The sequence below is a fragment of the Monopterus albus genome, unplaced genomic scaffold (assembly GCF_001952655.1).
Source record: "Monopterus albus unplaced genomic scaffold, M_albus_1.0 scaffold304.1, whole genome shotgun sequence".
In the NCBI taxonomy this organism is placed as follows: domain Eukaryota; kingdom Metazoa; phylum Chordata; class Actinopteri; order Synbranchiformes; family Synbranchidae; genus Monopterus; species Monopterus albus.
In genome coordinates, this window is record NW_018128184.1 from 89,556 (window position 1) to 109,720 (window position 20,165).

At 42.9% G+C, this 20,165-nt stretch overlaps 2 protein-coding genes across 4 annotated transcripts in view; both read left to right on the top strand.

Moving 5' to 3' along the window:
• Positions 1-4,082, top strand: part of slc8a2b (solute carrier family 8 member 2b) — a 65,632-nt gene extending 61,550 nt beyond the window's left edge. Inside the window, exons 15-16 of the mRNA XM_020623561.1 lie at positions 1,537-1,815; positions 2,912-4,082. Of these exons, the coding sequence (XP_020479217.1) occupies positions 1,537-1,815; positions 2,912-3,288 (656 nt within the window). The 3' untranslated portion in view covers positions 3,289-4,082. The remainder of the gene's footprint in view (positions 1-1,536; positions 1,816-2,911) is intronic.
• A 7,589-nt stretch (positions 4,083-11,671) lies between these two features.
• srsf7a (serine and arginine rich splicing factor 7a) lies at positions 11,672-20,159 on the top strand. Of its 3 annotated transcripts, none has more exons than XR_002276862.1 (9): positions 11,672-11,935; positions 12,962-13,195; positions 14,038-14,211; positions 14,531-14,617; positions 15,004-15,045; positions 15,292-15,336; positions 16,641-16,739; positions 17,639-18,165; positions 19,547-20,159. XR_002276862.1 is itself a non-coding variant. In XM_020623548.1 (8 exons), exons 2-8 carry the CDS (start codon positions 12,972-12,974, stop codon positions 19,596-19,598), a joined length of 723 nt encoding a protein of 240 aa, XP_020479204.1. In that variant the 5' UTR covers positions 11,677-11,935; positions 12,962-12,971; the 3' UTR covers positions 19,599-20,159. The 3 variants fall into 3 exon arrangements, 1 of the variants encoding a protein (XP_020479204.1); XR_002276863.1 differs by lacking the exon at positions 11,672-11,935 and adding an exon at positions 11,952-12,038; XM_020623548.1 differs by lacking the exon at positions 17,639-18,165 and having other exon boundaries at positions 11,677-11,935.
• Positions 20,160-20,165: the final 6 nt, after the last annotated feature.

The window sequence follows — 20,165 nt, forward strand, 5'->3', positions numbered from 1 at the left end:
TCTGGAGTTGATTCTTGATTTATATAATTTAGGTGGGCGGGGGGCAGACAGTCTCTATGGGGTACTGGGAGCGTTGGGTGGGTAGCAGCTGCAAGGAGACAGCAGAGAGGCGTGTAAGACTGCGACCCTGCATCTTGAAAGTGCTATATGTTTGTGTTGAGCAGGTCTGCCAGCTCTCTGAGAAATGTACCGTTAGTTACCTGAAGTGTTTTTGGAGGAAACACATGAAGCCAAGTCTCAAATAACAGTAGTGGTCCTAACCCTGTACAGAAGGGTGTCATTGTTATAGTGTTGAGTTGAATAAAGTCTCTTTGAGTTGATGAAAATGTTGATATATTTATGACTGGCCTTCATTTATCACCGAGCTCAAGCAGCAACAAGTTCAATATAGACCTTTTCCCCCAGAGTTTTACCTCTCAGGCAACACATAGGCAGCCCTACTTTAGTGATAAAGCCTCTGTATGCCGCCTGAAAAGGATACAAGCAAACCCTGTCCCAGTTTTAATGGAAGGGAAGAGTAGACTTTGTTTTTGAGGTAATATTTTTATTTTCAGTTAAAAGGTGCTGGAATTTAACACTAGCCAAAGGCAAACTGCTCAAAAACCGGTGTTCTTGTTAGCAAAGATGCAAATACAACATTACACCATAAAGCATCAGGTATCTATTTACATTGTTCTCCACACATGCACTTCTGAAACCAGACCTGTGCACATGGCTGTACAACAAGGGCAGCAAACTGTGTTTATATTTGTCCCTTGAATTAATCAAAGTCATGAACAACAAAAAGACAACCTAAAATCTGCCTTTCTTGTAATTACACAGTATGTGTCACAAACTACTCTATTCATGCTACATACACACTGGGATCTCCTTGTGTCAGAAAAGTAAGAAATAGGAAATTCTGAACAAGTCCAGGGGCGGCACAGCAGAGCTGTGGTTAGCGCTGTCACAGAAAGAAGGTTCCGGCTTCGAGCCCCGGCCAACCCGGGACCTTTCTGTGTGGAGTCTGCATGTTCTCCCTGTGCCTGCGTGGGCTCTCTCCAGGTGCTCTGGCTTCCTCCCACAGTCCAAAAACTTGCAGCTCAGGTTGACTGGTGACACTAAACTGTCCGTAGGAGTGTGTGTGGTTGTTTGTCTACATGTCAGCCCTGTGACAGACTGGCGACCTGTCCAGGGTGGACCCTACCTCTCGCCCAGTGTTAGCTGGGATTGGCTCCAGCCCCCCTGTGGTATAGATAATGGATGGATGAACAAGTCCAGTGACCACAAACACAGTCAGCTGTCACAGTGAACCAGTGTTCTTACCAAACCAGATTCAGATTTGTAATTTAAGGCTCCCCTCTAGTGGAAGTAACAGTTCACTGCAGACAGTTAATATTCCACTGTGGTGTCATCTTTGTGAGAACATGAAAATTTAACCTGAAAATAAAAGTATTTATCTTCCTGTGCATAATGAATGTGAAGCCAGCTGTGTCAGTGTGCACTGTAGAGGCTGTGCTGGCTCTAATCTCCTCTGTGATGTTTGTCTCCCCTCAGGCGACGGGGATGATGATGATGAGGAAGGTCGTGAGGAGCGGCTTCCATCTTGTTATGACTACGTCATGCATTTCCTTACCGTCTTCTGGAAGGTTCTGTTTGCCTGTGTACCACCTACAGAGTACTGGAATGGCTGGGCCTGCTTCCTCGTCTCCATCAGCGTCATCGGCTTCCTTACCGCCATCATTGGAGATTTAGCGTCACACTTCGGCTGCACTGTGGGGCTTCGGGACACTGTGACCGCGGTGGTTTTTGTGGCACTGGGAACTTCTATTCCAGGTGAACGAGTATCCTTTATGAACGTTTATGTCCTGTCATCAGAAATCCAGTAAATGTATAGGTGCAGTTTGAGCATTTAAAAGAATAACAGAGCAAACAGCATGTTTGTCATGACCTTCATAATCCATCTAGTGAGATTTAAATTCACATTCAAATGAGAAAGAAGTTTCTCTGCTGCAAAATATGAGTGTCCTCAGATTCTCCACCTGCCATTAGCAAAATGCAGTGGCTCAACCAGGGTTGCCACTTGCCTTGTCTCTACTGTATCTGCTGTTTAAATGGGCTTCTCAGATCTCTTCATCACAAAGGAGGTGAGAACAACTGATATCACCTCATTCACAACACCGGGGTTCTTGTTTTTGCTAACATTGTAGAAATTCTTTGTATTTGAAGAGAGTGATCAAACCAATTAACCATGAAACACAAGCCCCAAGCACCCCAGTGCTGATCCAGGGCTCCGACCTTCCTTTAAGTAGTTAATAAGCTTTGTGACGCTGTGTGCACATGTTATCCTTCACAAGTTCACAAAAGCTGTTTGTTAGAAGTCCCAGCATGCTTATTGTGTGGTCCTGTGATTAACTATTCACAGCTAAATTTGGAATCCTAATTATAGCAAGCAGTTTTATCTCTCCCCCTCAGGCAAACCTTTCAGTTTCCTGGCTTGGCTTATAACACGTCTGTGGTAAAGTGCAGCGTGAATCTTTTAACTCTTTTCCCCTGAATTAAAAAAATTGCAGCACACCACCTGTGTATCTGGGATTGAAAGAGACAAACTGTCTGTTTGTGATTCTTTAGTGTGTCTTTGTAGTTATTTTGTATCTCTTTGTGATTATCCTGTGTCTCTTTGTGGTCGTTTTGTGTGTCTTTGTCTTCATATAAATCCCAAAATAAATGTTACAGCCATTTCAAACAGATGCTGTGGCCCAGGGACCAGGGTGTCCCCTGGGCCCGTTCAGTAATCCATCCATGGCTGTGAGGGTCCATGGGGTTTTAGTGACATAATGTCTGTGTTTTGGAGTGTATCACCTCTGTTTGTGTGTGTACATGTGTGTCGAGGTGCTTAATGTACTTTCCCCACCTCTTTCTTGCATCTTAGACACCTTTGCTAGCAAAGTGGCTGCCATGCAGGACCAGCATGCCGATGCATCTGTTGGGAACGTGACCGGTAGCAACGCTGTCAATGTGTTCTTGGGGATTGGTGTGGCGTGGTCAGTGGCCGCCGTCTATTGGAAAATCAAAGGGAAGGAGTTCAAGGTGGCACCGGGGTCACTGGCTTTCTCAGTCACACTCTTCACCGTCTTCGCTTTCATCTGCATGGGTGTGCTGCTGTTCAGACGCCGGCCCTCTATTGGCGGAGAGCTCGGCGGCCCGAGGATGCCCCGCCTCCTCACCAGTCTGCTGTTCTTTGGTCTGTGGTTCCTCTACATCCTGTTCTCCAGCCTGGAGGCCTACTGCCACATCAGTGGCTTTTAAAAAGGAGACGGAGAAGGTTCTGGAAGAATATTGCACAGAAACACACACATATACTCAAACACACACACAGTATAGTCCACAGTTTGACATGAATCAGCACGAGCCTGGGCTTTGACAGATACACACACACACACACACACACTGTATGTACGTGTCCACTGACCATAGCAAATATAAAAGCACAGTCATGATAAAGGGTGAGAGGAAGTATTTGTGAAGGCCGAGAAGTGTGAATACAAAAATGTAACTACAGCAAAGTTAGCAAGAGAAGAAGAAAGAGTGACTGCGGAGTTTTAGAGGTGAAAAGCGGGTCAGATCAGCTTCTGTGTCATTCTGTGGAAAGGAAGGTTTATTTTAATCCAGCTATGTTTAAGTTGGATTGAAGAGCAGGCCTTTTAGTGTTTGGATAGAACACAAAGCTGTGCACACAACACAAAATGCATCCGAGTTGCACTGAAAGGACAACACCTTCATTTTCCTACACAAGCCTGTCCTCTGTTTCACCTACTTTACTGGTCCAGCCTCATGTGTCCTCACTGAAAAGGTGGAGCACTGTGTGAAAAAGGAGTGACATGTTTACAATAACACAGTTTGTTTACTACAGGAGGTTCTTACAAAGAGGTGATGCTTGTTCTCCACAGGCGCTGTAAATAGGAAAACCCAGTGTACATATAGAAGGCAGTGTTTTCAATAGGCAGTGAAAAAGTGAGTGGAACACTTATTTGTTATGGTTTAGTCCCCCTCACCTGGAGGGTGAGGGGGAACTGGGGTTGGACTCAAGATGGCTGACCCAGGTGCTAGTACAAAAAAAGGTGGTTTAATGGAATAAAAACAACATGACAACAAAACAAGGTCCATAATACATACAACAAGGGAAGGGCAGTGATGACTAAGGAGACCAGGACGGTAAACACACAAACTAACGACAGGAACTAGGATAGCAGGAGGATGAGTACGGACAGGTGAACAAAAAGAACGAACGTAACAATCCACAGCACAGAGACTGTCAGCGTGGAAGACAAAGCACGTATTTCTGTGTTGCTAACCGCATAGTTAGGGTGATAAGGTCAAGCCAAAACGCACAGAGACTGTCAGCGTAGCATCTTACACACGTCTAACAAATGCGGGTCAACCACACCCTTTGTATAACTTACTCTAAGTATAGTACGTTGCAATGCTCCGGCGACCACGGGGCGTCTGCCAGAGGTATAAATAAGGAAGCCAACAAATCACCGGAATACGCCTCAGGTGTGCGCACCGACCCACGAGTCACTAATTACCCGATGCGACACAGCTGAGGCGTTGATCCCGCAAAAAGGGAGAGCAGGAGAGGGAAAATAGAAAGAGAGGCTGGTCAGGCCGAGCGGACCTGACATTATTCTTGGAATGTGTAGCTACTCTTCTGTACAGAAAGTCATATTCAAGCAAAAAGAAAATGAAAAACAAGTCAGGTTTCTGCTTCCTCTGTCAGGAAAGATCAGTGTTTTTGAATTTCATGTACAGATTGGAACAAATCCCAAATATTAGAAACACAAAGACAGTTTAATGAGAATGGGGTTGAGCAGTAATTTGGCAGTGTGCTAAACAGTCTCAGCAGATCAGCAAATAGATGATAAACTGGTGAAATAAAGTTTTTAAAGAGCCACATCTCCTCAGAATCCTGCCTGTCAGTCAGAGGTGTCTCTTACCGGCCTGGTCTTTCTCTGATAGGGGTTTATATATTTAGCTAAAGCTTTTTTTGCATGTATATCCATATACAGAGCATAATCGCATAAGTCACGCACACTGTATATAATGTAAAAGGGAATGATCAGAAACCACCTGTATATTCCCTTCCTTGCATTTGTGTCTGCTCAGCTGATCCGTGATGTTAAACCTCTCTGTGTAAAGCTGTGTGTAGGCAGCCTGTTGATCTGAGAGGAACAAAAAGGACACACACAGTGTGTGAACTGTCATTTAAACTCCATCCAGATGGACTCAGATCCGAAAGCAGACACTGAACTACAAGTAGTCGCTCTGTCACTGTGTGTAGAAACAAACGAACCCATTATTGCATAACCTGAAAGACTAATCCTTTACCTGTAGTGACAGCAGCATGGTAAGACTAACATGTATGGGAGGATCGAACGAGACTTTACAGCCTTAGTTTAAGAGCTGAATCCTTTAAAGCCAGGAAATTTCAGTGAAGCTGTTTAAAAGCTGACAAAACAGATTCTGGTCACTGAACGTTGAGTCTACAGGATATGGATTAGTTAAAGTTCCTAACCTACACATCTACTAGAACGCAGGATGTCAGTATGCGCCACACTGCTGCGTTAGCAGAGCACCTATACAATGTCTTAAGGAAACTCCACAATCAAAAATCTAGCATCCAAGCTTTCACTTGTACAAACTGCCCAGGTTGCACTTTGTTTGATGTAACTATACTGTGTTGTGTTTTTACTCGACAAACTGCTGTTGCACGATATGTGATGGGAGAGTCACTGATTGGGTTTTTACTCAACAAACTGCTGGTGCACGATATGTGATGGGAGAGTCACTGGAGGAAAACTATGAACTGTCTGAAGTTTCCACTGGTTCAGATGACTAATGTAACCTGGACATTTGTGGTCCTGTGGGAAGGGGTCGTTGTAAATTGCCCCAGCCCATCTGTTTGTGCTTAGAGCACAATACAAGTGCAAGACATGCTAAAACTTGGAAAGCTTGTACATTATATTAAAATACTCACTAATCATCTAATTTAAACAGGGTTTGTTTACAGCCTGTTGGCCAACAGTGGACTTTGCTTTGCAGACAGCTGACAGGACCAGGCCGTCTAATGTGAAACACAAAGTCAGTAAAAGGAGCTGTAGTGTTACTGAACATGCAAATCACAGACAAAAGTTGTTTTCAGTGAAACAGACATTAGAAATCACTGACCTTCAAGGCATGTATGCATTTCTCAGTATCTCATGGCAGAGTTGGAACATACAGTAACATGTTCACAAGCCACTGAATCTACTGGCTGATCAATAAACTGTAAAACCAAGTAGAACGCGTACAAAGCATGCAAAGACTGAGCTACATGCAGACATCCTGGGATTTGCTGTGACATGTACATGCCAACATTTCAGGTTTATTACTTTCAACAGAGAAATACATGAAGCTGAAAAGTCAGTGTGTGAAAAAATGTCAGAACAAATGCAGCGAGCAGTACTCAACGTCATAATTTGTTAATAAAATAGCTAGTGATTAGTATAGACACATCAAGAGTCTAGTATCATTTTCTAGGTGAGGAGTTTACTGTAATGTTCACTGCCTGATATCAGTCACACTCATATTTCTGTGAGGACACTGCACTTTGTGCTGCAGGTCCATTACAAACATTTCACTCACAAATGATAAGTGCTATACAAGTGGAATTTGTTATTACTGTTACTGTACAAGAACTACAAGTAGTCGCTCTGTCACTGTGTGTAGAAACAAACGAACCCATTATTGCATAACCTGAAAGACTAATCCTTTACCTGTAGTGACAGCAGCATGGTAAGACTAACATGTATGGGAGGATCGAACGAGACTTTACAGCCTTAGTTTAAGAGCTGAATCCTTTAAAGCCAGGAAATTTCAGTGAAGCTATTTAAAAGCTGACAAAACAGATTCTGGTCACTGAACGTTGAGTCTACAGGATATGGATTAGTTAAAGTTCCTAACCTACACATCTACTAGAACGCAGGATGTCAGTATGCGCCACACTGCTGCGTTAGCAGAGCACCTATACAATGTCTTAAGGAAACTCCACAATCAAAAATCTAGCATCCAAGCTTTCACTTGTACAAACTGCCCAGGTTGCACTTTGTTTGATGTAACTATACTGTGTTGTGTTTTTACTCGACAAACTGCTGTTGCACGATATGTGATGGGAGAGTCACTGGAGGAAAACTATGAACTGTCTGAAGTTTCCACTGGTTCAGATGACTAATGTAACCTGGACATTTCTGGTCCTGTGGGAAGGGGTCGTTGTAAATTGCCCCAGCCCATCTGTTTGTGCTTAGAGCACAATACAAGTGCAAGACATGCTAAAACTTGGAAAGCTTGTACATTATATTAAAATACTCACTAATCATCTAATTTAAACAGGGTTTGTTTACAGCCTGTTGGCCAACAGTGGACTTTGCTTTGCAGACAGCTGACAGGACCAGGCCGTCTAATGTGAAACACAAAGTCAGTAAAAGGAGCTGTAGTGTTACTGAACATGCAAATCACAGACAAAAGTTGTTTTCAGTGAAACAGACATTAGAAATCACTGACCTTCAAGGCATGTATGCATTTCTCAGTATCTCATGGCAGAGTTGGAACATACAGTAACATGTTCACAAGCCACTGAATCTACTGGCTGATCAATAAACTGTAAAACCAAGTAGAACGCGTACAAAGCATGCAAAGACTGAGCTACATGCAGACATCCTGGGATTTGCTGTGACATGTACATGCCAACATTTCAGGTTTATTACTTTCAACAGAGAAATACATGAAGCTGAAAAGTCAGTGTGTGAAAAAATGTCAGAACAAATGCAGCGAGCAGTACTCAACGTCATAATTTGTTAATAAAATAGCTAGTGATTAGTATAGACACATCAAGAGTCTAGTATCATTTTCTAGGTGAGGAGTTTACTGTAATGTTCACTGCCTGATATCAGTCACACTCATATTTCTGTGAGGACACTGCACTTTGTGCTGCAGGTCCATTACAAACATTTCACTCACAAATGATAAGTGCTATACAAGTGGAATTTGTTATTACTGTTACTGTACAAAATATCAGAATGATTTGATTCGTTTACCCTTCGCTAATATACTTTGTAAACTTTCTAAAATCTATTTTGTATCTTTTCCTTGCAGCTATAGCCAAGGTAGACTTTTGGTACTTCTAAACAATATACATTATAGTATGGTATAGTATTAATATATACAGTAGGCAGTGTAGATTACGTTGTTGCTGAATTTAGTGGATTAGACTTTGATATATTTTCCACAGAGGAAGCTCCAGTCATCTCATCTACTGAAGTATGTTGTCTGCTGACTTATTTTGTGTCTGATACTTATGTATATTTTTTCTCATGAGATAATTTAGATATTTATTTATTTACAAGAAGATTATTTATCTATGGATATGCTGTGCCACACATCCTTGAGGCAAACAGTTTCGAGTTTAGGTCAAGGAGTGTGGTTTCATTGTTCAATATAGGAACATCTTATTTTGTTAGTAGCTTTGACGACAGCTCAGTTCACATGTTGTTCTGCTGCAGTGTGTGTCGTAGCCCTCCACTGACATATATTTCTTCATCCAGTCCTCTTGAAGGAGCAGTTTTGAGTCTTAAGTAGCATGTTTACATGAAGAAACTGCAGGACATTGCCAGTGTGATTGTCAGTCTCGGGTTGTCACGAGCTGAAGAGGGACACCGCAGACCAGTGGTGTGAGGTCGTGACACTAGCCTCGCTGTAGTCCGCTCACTAAACCACCACTCACACACAAATCTGCTGAACTCTTGTAAAATCTGTGATTGGGTATAAAATGATCCGCTCTGATTATGTGCCCAGCACTCCCAGCTTTTTCCCAGCAGATGTGACCCAGATGTGACCCAGCACCCAAAAACAGAACTGTCTACAATGTCTGGACAATGCTCCTTGTCTCCATGAAATTCTGTACTAACTGTCTGGCTTCGGCCTTTGCTGTTCTGTAGCTAGCTGTCTCTCCCCCTCAGCCCTCCCTCCCCAGTGTGTGTCTGTGTTTGCGTTCCCTCCATGTTCCTCTGCAGATGCATGATGAATCCCTGTGTACGCGTGTTAGCAGCATGGTCTACTGTGATGGACGCCTATAGGCATATTTTATCAGGTTGATTCCCCACACTCCCAGAGGCTCTTTGTGAAATAAAATGAGCATGTGGCACACACATACACAATCACAACTACACACAGAGGCAGCATTTATGGAGTCATTGTCTACTGTGTGTTTGTTTTGTTACCGTCAGAAGCTGTGAAAAGAGCCTGCTTTGTTGTGTCAAGGCTACATCTGCAACAAGCAACATCCCAGGTCATCTTTTTTGTTCACTGGTGTATGATCCTGTCCTGTGTCAGTGTTAGTGTTCCTCCTTTTCTTCTCTCATTCGCTCCCTCCTAGGTCTTACTCTTCAGTGTGTCTCTCTGTGTTGTTTTTTTCCTGTGATGTTGAAAATTTCTGTCTCTGCCTGAACCTTTGTAGGGAATTAATGACTGAGTTACTACAATATCATGTGATATATACATTTATTCAGTACTGTAATAAATTAACTGAAGATGATATTTGTTTTTTTATGAAATGTAGAAAAAAATCTTTAAAAAAGTAACTTGTTTTTGAAAACATGGCATGAGGTTTAATGTGTTACTGAAAGAAAATGAAGGTCTTTAATCAAGTGAAGTTGACCTTATTTGAATATAGTTTATTTATTTTCAAGGTCTGATGTGTCCGAGTCATTATTTTGCACTAAATGTGCAAACCCAAACCTACATGGACAGAGAACGAGACAATGGACCTTGTATGCAGCAGCTGCAGTGATAAACTTCAGGATCAGGTGGATGTTTTTACTTTCTTTATGCACAGACCTTATGAAACTTGAACCCAGTATAGCAGAGAAGGCAAAATCCATCAGCCTATTATGATGTAATTTAAGTGTATGCAAATTAAATGTCATTTTGCAGTAATTATGCAGGTGAATGGTTTATGTCAGATTATGCAATATTTTTGATGCAATCAGATTGTCATCATTTCTCCCTAAAGGCAAAAGACAGAATATTGCCATCATCTGATCCCAGTAACTTGCATGCTGATAAAGATTGCCCATTTAAAAGTCAAGACAATCATCAAATGTATTAGGAAATTATCCTTGGAGACTCCTTTAAGATGAGATAAGATAAGATGAACCTTTATTAGTCCTATAACTGGGAAATTCATCCCGTCACAGCAGCAAAGGAATGGAAACAAGGCACTGTTAAGAATCAAAAGTAATAGACAAGGTATCATCAATATAAACAATGTAGCTACAATAATAAAAAGTAGTTCAAGCAGGGATGTTTGCTTGGCTAATGTCCTCCTGTCATCCTGCACCTGCACTGGGTCAAGGGGACCTCCCAGGACAGAGCTGGCCCTTTGCTCAGTCCATTTCTGTCTGTGGTTTAGATGTCATCTTCTGCTGCCCCAGCAGAATATGGCTGATGCCACTACTGTGTCAGAGAGGGTCATCGGGAGTGTTCCCTGAAAAATGTCCTGGATGTTAGCAGGAAACTGAGCAATAACAAGGTAAAGTGTTTCTTTTAAAATAATGCATATACTATATGTTACCCAGTGAAAACATTTTCTAGATGCAAACTAGACCTGGATACCTTGTGTGCTTTTTGTAAATTATCACCTGCCAAGACTAATTTTCTGCAAAGAACAAAAATAACAGTGGACCTCAAAGATACATTTGTGTTGTTTAAAGCAGGAACGGACAATATAAATGACTAAAATAATATATATGTATATTGTAAATCTGCAGGATGTAGCCAGTCATTTGCACACCAAGCCAAACTTTTGTGTATTCACTGTCACGTAAAGTCAGTTTTGTTTACACGATTCTATATCAAAATCACAAACTTGCTTCAGGGGCCTTTACAATCTGTACAGCAGTCAACACCCTATGTCCGTTGTCCCTCAGTGCCACATTTAAAATATAGGCTATGGTGACACCCTGGATCTTAACACCAAGGCCATAAAATCTATATCTATATGAAAAACTATCTCTAATATAAGATTCACCCTCTAGCACCATAGCAAGACTCGTAAATACTTTATCAGTAATTAATAGTTATGTTGATACTTTTTTGAAAAGATTAATATGGTTTTATATCATATTCTCACTGAAAAATGCAGTGATGGTGTTTTGAACAAGCTTCTTCTCATTTATCTTATCAATTTGTTGTTGTTGTTTTTTTGCATTTATTGCAGAAATTTAAAAATGCATCTTTATAAAACTCGCAAATTAGGGTAACATGGGGTAAGATGCCCCCTTAAGAAGATTGTCTGTTGAAAAACTGCAAGGTGGGTATGAATTCACTATGTACAGCATGGTCGTGCAGAAACAAACACAGTTTAACGGGTATTTTAATGGTAAAATATTCAATATCAAGCTTTTAAAAATCTTGTAAAGGGGCATCTTCCTTCATGTTACCCTATATCAAACACAGGACACAAGTGCAAGGATACTTTAGAGCCTATACCAACTGAAAATAAGAAATAAATATAAAAATTAAACAGATATAAACAAATAGCCGACAGTGTTACCACTGTAAAATGAAAACAAGTAAAATGCTTGGTTTTCGTCGGAAGTGTTTTAGTGCGCAGATGCGGGTGTCACGTGGTAATGTGACGGGTTTCTTTCCGTCGCTTGTGGCTAACCTATCGATGTATTAAACCGGCTAATGTGAGGGACTCGTGTGGAAGATTTGTTTAGTCTGTAAGCGTGCTAGCTAGCGAATTAATTTGATAAGACAGTCTTCCATTAGTTAAATACTGCGCCAGATCTCTGATTTGAATTGGCTGGAAGTTATTCAGGTTGGAGAGGAGTCGGAAATCATCGTAAAGCGGAAGAAGGTATGGCTAGCTAACGCGTGCCAGCGCCATTGTTTGTGAGCAGGAGACGAGCAAGGCCTTCGACTAATTCCTGGATTCACCCAGTTATAGACACATACCAAACGTATATTTTATGTTTGAATTCGATTGTTATCTGTAGGAATATCTGCACGCAGCAAATGTTTGTTACAAATGCGTCAACAAAGAACACATTTGTGAGCTAGAAATGTCTTCATGATCTGTTCAGTGTGCATAGACTGGTCCGGGCGAATCGGTAAATTCGCGCGGAGCTGTGGACAACAGTATCCCCAGTTGGTAGCATGTAACTCGCACCATAAATAACCCGGACAGTGAGATTTAATACGCTGATGAGCGTACGAGTAGCTTTTTTTTTTAACTATACTGGTCCGGTTAATAATAAACGCCAAAGCCTATTCAGCTTAGCAAATGTCTTATAGGAACTGACGATAGATGTCGGACTAAAGCCCGAGGAGGCCGCGTTTGGCGCGCCGACAGGCGCTCCTGCACGCCCTAAGCTAAAAACATCACCACCTGTATTTGTATGGCTGGGATATGTGGGTGTTTCGACTGTAAATTGCTTTTGACAAAAAGATTTGCCAAATAAGTGTTTTTTTAAGATACTAACCTAGTTTAAATATTTAAGCTCTTTTTAAAATACCACAGAATGCAGATTAATATCTTTACTGCGTTCACACTGGTCCGGGAATGATAGAAAATGTTTTCAAATGTAATTATTCTAATCTAGGTCCCAGATAAGCAGCAGAAAATTGATAGATGTTTTTTTTATGTGGTAGAATATCCATCAATCCATCCATTATCTGTAGTGTTGATCCTGAAGAGGGTTGAGGGGGGCTGGAGCCAATTTCAGTTGACATTGGGTGAGAGGTGGGGTCCACCTTGGACAGGTCAACATAAAAAAAAAAACCGTTAATTTAATCTTGAACTAAAATCAAAACATGTCCATTATGTGACAAAAGGTATACCTAATGAAGCATTACTTTTTGTATATTTTCCTTTCTCAATCAGGCAAGGAACGATGTCATACTACTCATCCTCCCGTAGTTCATCTCGGGCCACTGACTGTAAAGTGTATGTGGGTGACCTGGGCAATGGTGCTGCCAAGGGGGAGTTGGAGCGAGCCTTCAGTTATTATGGCCCACTGAGAAGTGTCTGGGTGGCCAGGAACCCGCCCGGGTTTGCCTTTGTAGAGTTTGAGGATCCCAGAGATGCAGAGGATGCTGTGAAAGGCATGGATGGAAAGTGAGTAGCAACATTTCCTGTCTTCAAAGGGTGTTTTTTGTTGACTTTCTTTGACAGAAATAAGATGAAGCATTAGAAATGCAAAGCTTTAACAAGAATGACCAACTGCTTTGTAAGGTACAAACTCTTGTACATTGTTTAGGTCTTAAATCTGGTGTGTTGCCATGTAACAGATAATATTAACAAAAATTGTCATGTTTTAGGTGAATTAAGAAAAGAAAAGCACAGTCTAACCTTCTTGCAGCCTTCATCAGTTCAGTTTTGTTCAGTTTTATATGTATAGCTAAATGACAACTGAAGTTATCTCAGGACACTTTGCAAAGTAAGGTCTAGACCTTACTACTACTATTATTATTATTATTATTATTATTATTATTATAGAGAAAAAAAACCCCAACAAATCCCCCTGAGCAACACTTAGTGACAGCATGGAGGAAAAACTCCCTTTAACAGAAGAAACCTCCGACAGACCCCGGCTCTTTGTGGGCGGCCTTCTGTTGGGGTGAGTGGATAGAGGAGAGAGGAAAGAAGAAAAGCAACAGGGCACAACAACAAACATGTGGCTGGTGACTGCTCATCAGAAACGTAGAGCTCCAGAGCCAGGGCTACCTGCAGAAAGGTACAGGGAGAGAGAGAGAGAGAGGAGACACAGTTAATGACATGTAATGGTTCATATACATGGATGAAGAGAGAGGGGGCCCCCCAGCAGTCTAGCCCTATAGCAGCATAACTATGGTAAGGCTCAGGGTCACCTGAGCCAGCCCTAACTATAAGCTTTATTAAGAGCACTGCAGGAATTTAAACAGTCTCAAGCCTCTTTTACTTACCTGTCATCTTCTTAGGGTCCTTTGTGGTTCCCGTGTTCGTGTGGAAATGTCAACGGGCCTCTCCAGGAAGGGTCGTGGGCGCCCCAGCCGACGCCAGTTCGACCCCAATGATAGGTGCTACCAGTGTGGGGACCGGGGCCACTATGCCTATGACTGCTATCGCTTCAGCAAGCGAGGCCGTCGCAGCAGGTGGAGGAGTACTGTCCTTTCTGCATGTGCTTATGGCTGATGGGATGCACTTTTTTAGTGCATTTTTTTTCTTTTTTTGGTCAAGTATTTCAGAGCTGTGTGGTCTGTAATATTTCAGAAAATTGTGAAAGAAAAAAGCCACACTTTCCCAAAGGCCAAGGTTTCCTATACGGTTTCTCAATCCACTGAGTAACTGACTAATTGTTGTTCTCTTTTGCATATTAAGTGTTTACACTGCACAGCTCTTTTTTTGTTTCTTTTATGTAAACAGTGTTGCCATCAGAGGACAGAAGGGGATAAATTTGTTTTTCCATTCCAGGTCTCGCTCTCGCTCTCGTTCTCGCTCCAGGTCCAGATCCCGTGCGCGGCGCTACCGCTCCCGCTCCCGCAGCCGTAGCCACAGTCGGTACGTCTGCACTGAATCACAGACGCACCTTATGAAATATTAACGGGACATGCTGGTTTGTGTGGTTTGATTACAGTGTGAAGACAGCACACAGTCTAAATGAGGTGTGTGATTGATAGTGGAATCCAACAGGTGTGGTTTAAAAGCATGACTCATTCAAACTAAGGGGCACTTACTATGTCCATCCAGCCAGATTTGGTGTTATGTTCCAGAGTTTGGAGATAAATGACATACTATCACTTTTATAACAAGACTTTATTAACATCCATATACATGTGCACAGAGTGGATTTTGTCCTGAATAGTAAATGATAAGTTAATGTTGTCTGCCAGTCAGACCTACAGATCTGCCTTGTCTTTATCCTTTATGTCACCGTTCTTTCTCAGGAGTCGTCGCCGATCTCCATCCTATTCCAGGCACAGGAGCAGGTGAGAATACGCCTCTGAACTCTAATTAACTGTTAGGATGTACATTCATTCTTGTTCTCTTTGTGTAATTAATGACATGTGGGACCTGTAGCTGTTCCTCATCAGGGTTGTTGATCCACCAGCGTGAGATCACTAACAGATTACTAATGTTATATCCCTCTGCGGTTAATTAAGTAAATGTACGGTGGGTGTAATCATTCCCACCACAGCTCTTAATTAAACCCACTGTGTTTCCTGTAACATTAGGTCCGGCTCACCGGCCCGTTCCAAGTCGAGGACTCCAGTGAGAAGGTAGGTTGTATGCACCATTTGGCTGGTAACGTCAGTTCAGAAAAGGAAGGTGTTTGAGCACATTTTAACAACTTGGTAATGAGGTTTGAAAACAGTGTAGAGGATGATGTGAATAGTTTGTAGCTCATCACAAACTAACGATAAGGAGCAAAGTAGTGAACTCTGGCATTAACGAATGAAAGCAGGTCGGAAAACCACACTGCAGCACTTTACAAAACTTCAGTCGACTCTGGTGCTGCAAAGAAAAGAACTCATTTCAAACCTGTGCCTGTTTTGGTTAATGCTGGCTCTCTCTGATAGGAGCACTGCAGCAGAGACACTGTTCTCTGCTACTGCAGACCTAACATTGGGTGTTTTTACACTGGGATCCTGCGCTACTGCTGTTCCAAAGGGTCGCCAATATCCCGCCCTTCTGCTGTTCATACAGATTGAGCTAAGGGTGGTATAATCGTGAGCCAGTTTGTCAATTCAGACAGCAGGCCGGGATTCCACACCAGAGGGGAGATGTGACGTCGCTCTGCATCAACTGTGACATAAATTTTGCTCTGGTAGTCTACAAACCAAAACAGCAATGGTGAGAGAGATAAGTGCGGATGTAGCTTTGTTGGCTCTTCAAGTATTTTTTTTCCTCTGCACAAAATTGGTTAGTGTGGTTTTTGGCATGTGTGCAGATGTCATGAGTAATAACTGCAGTCAGCGTGCTCTCTGACATCAGGGATGCCCTGACCTGTAAGTCAGAGAGAAGCCAAGAACAGTTTGAGGCAGAGTGGTGTGCAGACTTGAGACACTGGTGATAGTGTTGCGTACATCGTCAGAATGTAGCACTTGGTCCCAGACTGCCGGCTCACCCTATCTACACAGAGCGCGTCTCCCCTCCTACATTAAAAATTTTATGCAAATAAAAGTAAAGAGTAAAGAAAATGGGGAAAGCGAAATTAATTTCATCCCAGGGATGCATCATGGAAGTGACCCTGCCAAATAGCAGAGACACAAGACCCCTGAAGAGGAATTTAGTTTCCTGTACTCTGCTAGAAGGTCACTGTGCTGTACCCTGCTGACATGTACTCAAACCCTGAAAGAAAAATTAGAAGAAACTTGCTAACACAGTGTTGGACCAGGCAGTCAGCAGTACCCAGTGAGATCTGGGAGGTGTGTGCCTCTGCTTCTCTGCAACTTGTGGTTATCGATAACACTCTGCTCTGCTAAGGTTTGGAAATATGTTTTTAGCTGTGTCTCCACAGATCATAATTTCCAGTTTTATCCTGCAATAGTGTGGCATGTAAACCTGTTTTTCTGTTCACCAGTCGCTCCAGATCTCGGTCTCGTTCTGGCTCTGCACCCAGGGGACGCTCTGCCTCCCGATCCCACTCACGATCTCCGTCAACGAACCACAAGAGGAACAGGTAAACCCTCAGTCCAGATGTGTGTCATTCACTGAACCAGGTGTAGGTTGTCTAATAAGTTTCTGGTTCTTAGTTCTGTATGTTATCAGTGTTTTTCCAAGTCATTCTAGATGTATGTAACACTTCAGTAGGAAGACGTTTCAGTGAGTCCAGATCTTAGCTATGACAGTCCAGACCACAGCTATCTTGCATTCCAAGAGAGGGTCAGTTATGTTCTTCATGTTAGCCACAGCTAAGCGCTCCATCCCTAGACAGGGACTGACTGTTAAATAGATGACCTTCCACCTGATAGTTTCATGCTGTCACCAAACGTCGGCCACATGACTGCGAGATGGACGACCACCGAGACCCTCTGCCTCCTGGACACAGAGATCTGTCTTCTGCCTGTGCTACTGGCCAGTAGTGGGGGGTTGGGGGCTCTGTTTGATGTAGGGAGGTATAGGAGAGATAAAAGATTAGACCTCTCTCTGCTTCTCTCTTTTTCATCTCTTGACAGCTCTGCATTGTCTGCACCATTTAACCTCAGTGTAGCTCTGAATCAGCTTCACTTGGTCTTGAAAATATAGCGCATGAAGGAAATTCTCTGCTCAGCCTGTAAACTGTTCAGATTCACAGCAGCTAAAACCAGTGAGATGCACCCATATCCTCTGTACACACCCACCCTAGGTGTAGTCCTCTTCTAAATGCATTTAGAGCAAGAGACAAAACTTTACCTATTGGACTGACAAGTGTTAAGGAAAGATGGTCAGGGGCAGAATTTCTTAAATCCCTATCCTGAATTTGGTTAGATAAAGGGAACTCGCCTTAAAAACAGTAGCTGAGATCAGACAAACGACACCATTGGTGACTTGAGCATTTTTGCAGCACAGTTTTGTTTATTTTTCATATTTTCTTTAAAGCGTGTGGTGGGAGCTGAGCACTGCACTGACACCGCAGCTGATCCCAGGCCCAGGGTCTGCCAGCTGGCGGTGTGCACGTCCTGCGGGAGGGTGACTAAGCGCTGACCTGAGATCAGCCTTCGCCAGCATCTGGGGTTAGACAGCGAGACAGAGGTCGACCTACCGACCGAACCTTCCCCACAGTGTTCAACCGACGCACACGCTCAGACGAGATCAGCCCGCGCACACATACAGTTGTTCTACTAGAGTCACCCAGCCAGCCTTCAGATGTACCAGGGGGCTGACCCACACAGATCAGAGTGCAACCACTACCTTTTTAAATCCATTACCTTCCTACCAGACCCCCCTACCTACCAGAGTTCTTCAGCCTCTGTCTTAGCTTCTGAAAGTGAGAGAAAGAGAGCTGACGAGAGATCAGTCTTCAAGAGCCTCCCAGCGCAGTGTCTCTGCAAGTTGTAGTCATCCGTCCTTCAGTCCTTTCATCCTTCGCTTCTCTGTACTTGTTGTTTCTGCCACTGTCTCCAAAGGTAACCAAAAACCAAACCCCCTGACAAGCTCATGTTGATGGTGAAAGAAAAAGCACAGGCTTGATGTAATCTGCAGAAACTGGTGATAATCGAGCTAAAGTTGAGCTTTAACCAGCGTGCTTAGATTCTGTATGTGTGGTGGAGTGTGTGTGTGTGTGTGTGTGAATGACTGGAAGAGGAGGGCAACGTGAAATTTAATGGGCTGATAACCTGTGAGGAGGCTTTGTCACGTTCTTCTTTTTGTGCCATACATCTCGCAAGATTGTTGCCATTTAAAGCCATTTTACCATTATAGTATTAATGTTAGCACTCAAACTCAGTACAATGTGCAGTTCCTGCTCTGGTCATGGTATGGAACAGCTTCCATCTTTTGGGCCTGTGACACACCAAGCTGACAGTTGGCCATCGGTGACTGACTGTCACCTTAGTTTGTGAGGTGCGTACCACGCTGTCAGCGACTTTTTAGCTGATTCAGCATGCTGAGCCTGCGGGTGGACCTCATCGTTGAGAGTGCTCAGATTGGCTATTCACCTTAGTGAATCAGTGAATGAGAAGAGAGAGGTTCAGGAAATACCCTTGAGCCTGTCACTTTAGTAACCACGATTTCACCTATTTTGTGCAGTTTCTTCTTATTTTTGCTGCCACAGCCTCCTTTCTTCTGTAAACAAAAAAGGGCTGACACCAGTGTAATTTGCCAAATCTTATCAAAGACATATTCTCAAACAGAAGCAGTGATAAACTGTGTTAAGCGAGAGCTGCTTTGTTTACGGTTTGTATGTCCGTGCAGTCCAAAGTCTTCTGCTTTCCCTTTGAGTGACAACCGCAGACTAATGCCACCTGCTGGTGTGGAGAGTTATTTTCTCTCACAAGTGCAGAATGAAAGTGCTAGTTGGTCATTAGCTGTAGTCTGTGCCGCATTTTGGCCCAGACGACGGTGATGTGAGACAACACAACAGTTGGCCTCTTCCACTGCTAGTTCTTTGATGTTGGCTTGGTGTGTCTCTGCCCTTAGAGTTTATAATTGTTGAAAGATTAAGTCCTGAATCTCTCTATAGGGCAGAAAGTCTTTTCTAGAACCAAGTGAGAAGACGGGTGTCAGGGGCTTGTCATTTATTTTACAATGTGTCTGCCCCGGGGGGATTCAATTACAGTTACTCCTGAGATGTAAGCATGAGTTGCCTTAGATGAATAGAGCACCTAAAGTAATCTGTGGTTCTTGAGAGGAACCTTGGTCTAAGAGGTCAAAGAGGTATTCAAAGAGTTCAAAAATATCAGCACCCATCCATTTTTTTCACCAGTTAAACTAAGATGTTGAATAATGTGGGATTTCTTCTTCCAGCCTCCCCTTTGGCCAGCTAACTCCTCTTTGTTTTTGTTTCAGTCGTTCCCGTTCAGCAAGTCCCAACCAAAGTCCTACGCCAGCAGACGACTGAGTGAAGAAGACTTTTAATCCCCTCTACCACTCTCCCTAACAGACAGACCCCCAGCCCCTGCACCCTGTCTGCTTTTACAGCCCTACAGCAGCTGATTTTTGTACCCGTCTCTATAGTCCCAGTCTTAAGTTTAGTTTTCTCCTCCATCTTCGTACCGCCTCAGGCTGTTGACAAATTAGTCAGTGCAGCAGACAGGAATCACTTTCCATTCGATAAATATTGTTTTAAATGTTCTTGCTGCTGTGTAGGCCATATTTCTTCTCGGACACCACATAGCAAGTGTAAGAAGCAGCAGCTGTGGTAGGTTAATACTGAATGTTGCAGGTGACTTTTAGCAGTGATTTTGGGAAGGTCACAAAGTAAAAGGCAGCTGGAGATAGCCAAGTTGAGGGTGAGGTCATTGCATTGAAAAACTGCTTTTATTCCCTAAACTCAGTTTTCTGAACCTTAAATATGTTCCCTGTTTAGAATAAACTATGTATTTCTTGCATTGCACTCCAGTTTAATTTGAGTTCAGATGCTGTTAAACACAACAGCATGAGGAGGAGCTGGTTGCTGGTCTGCATG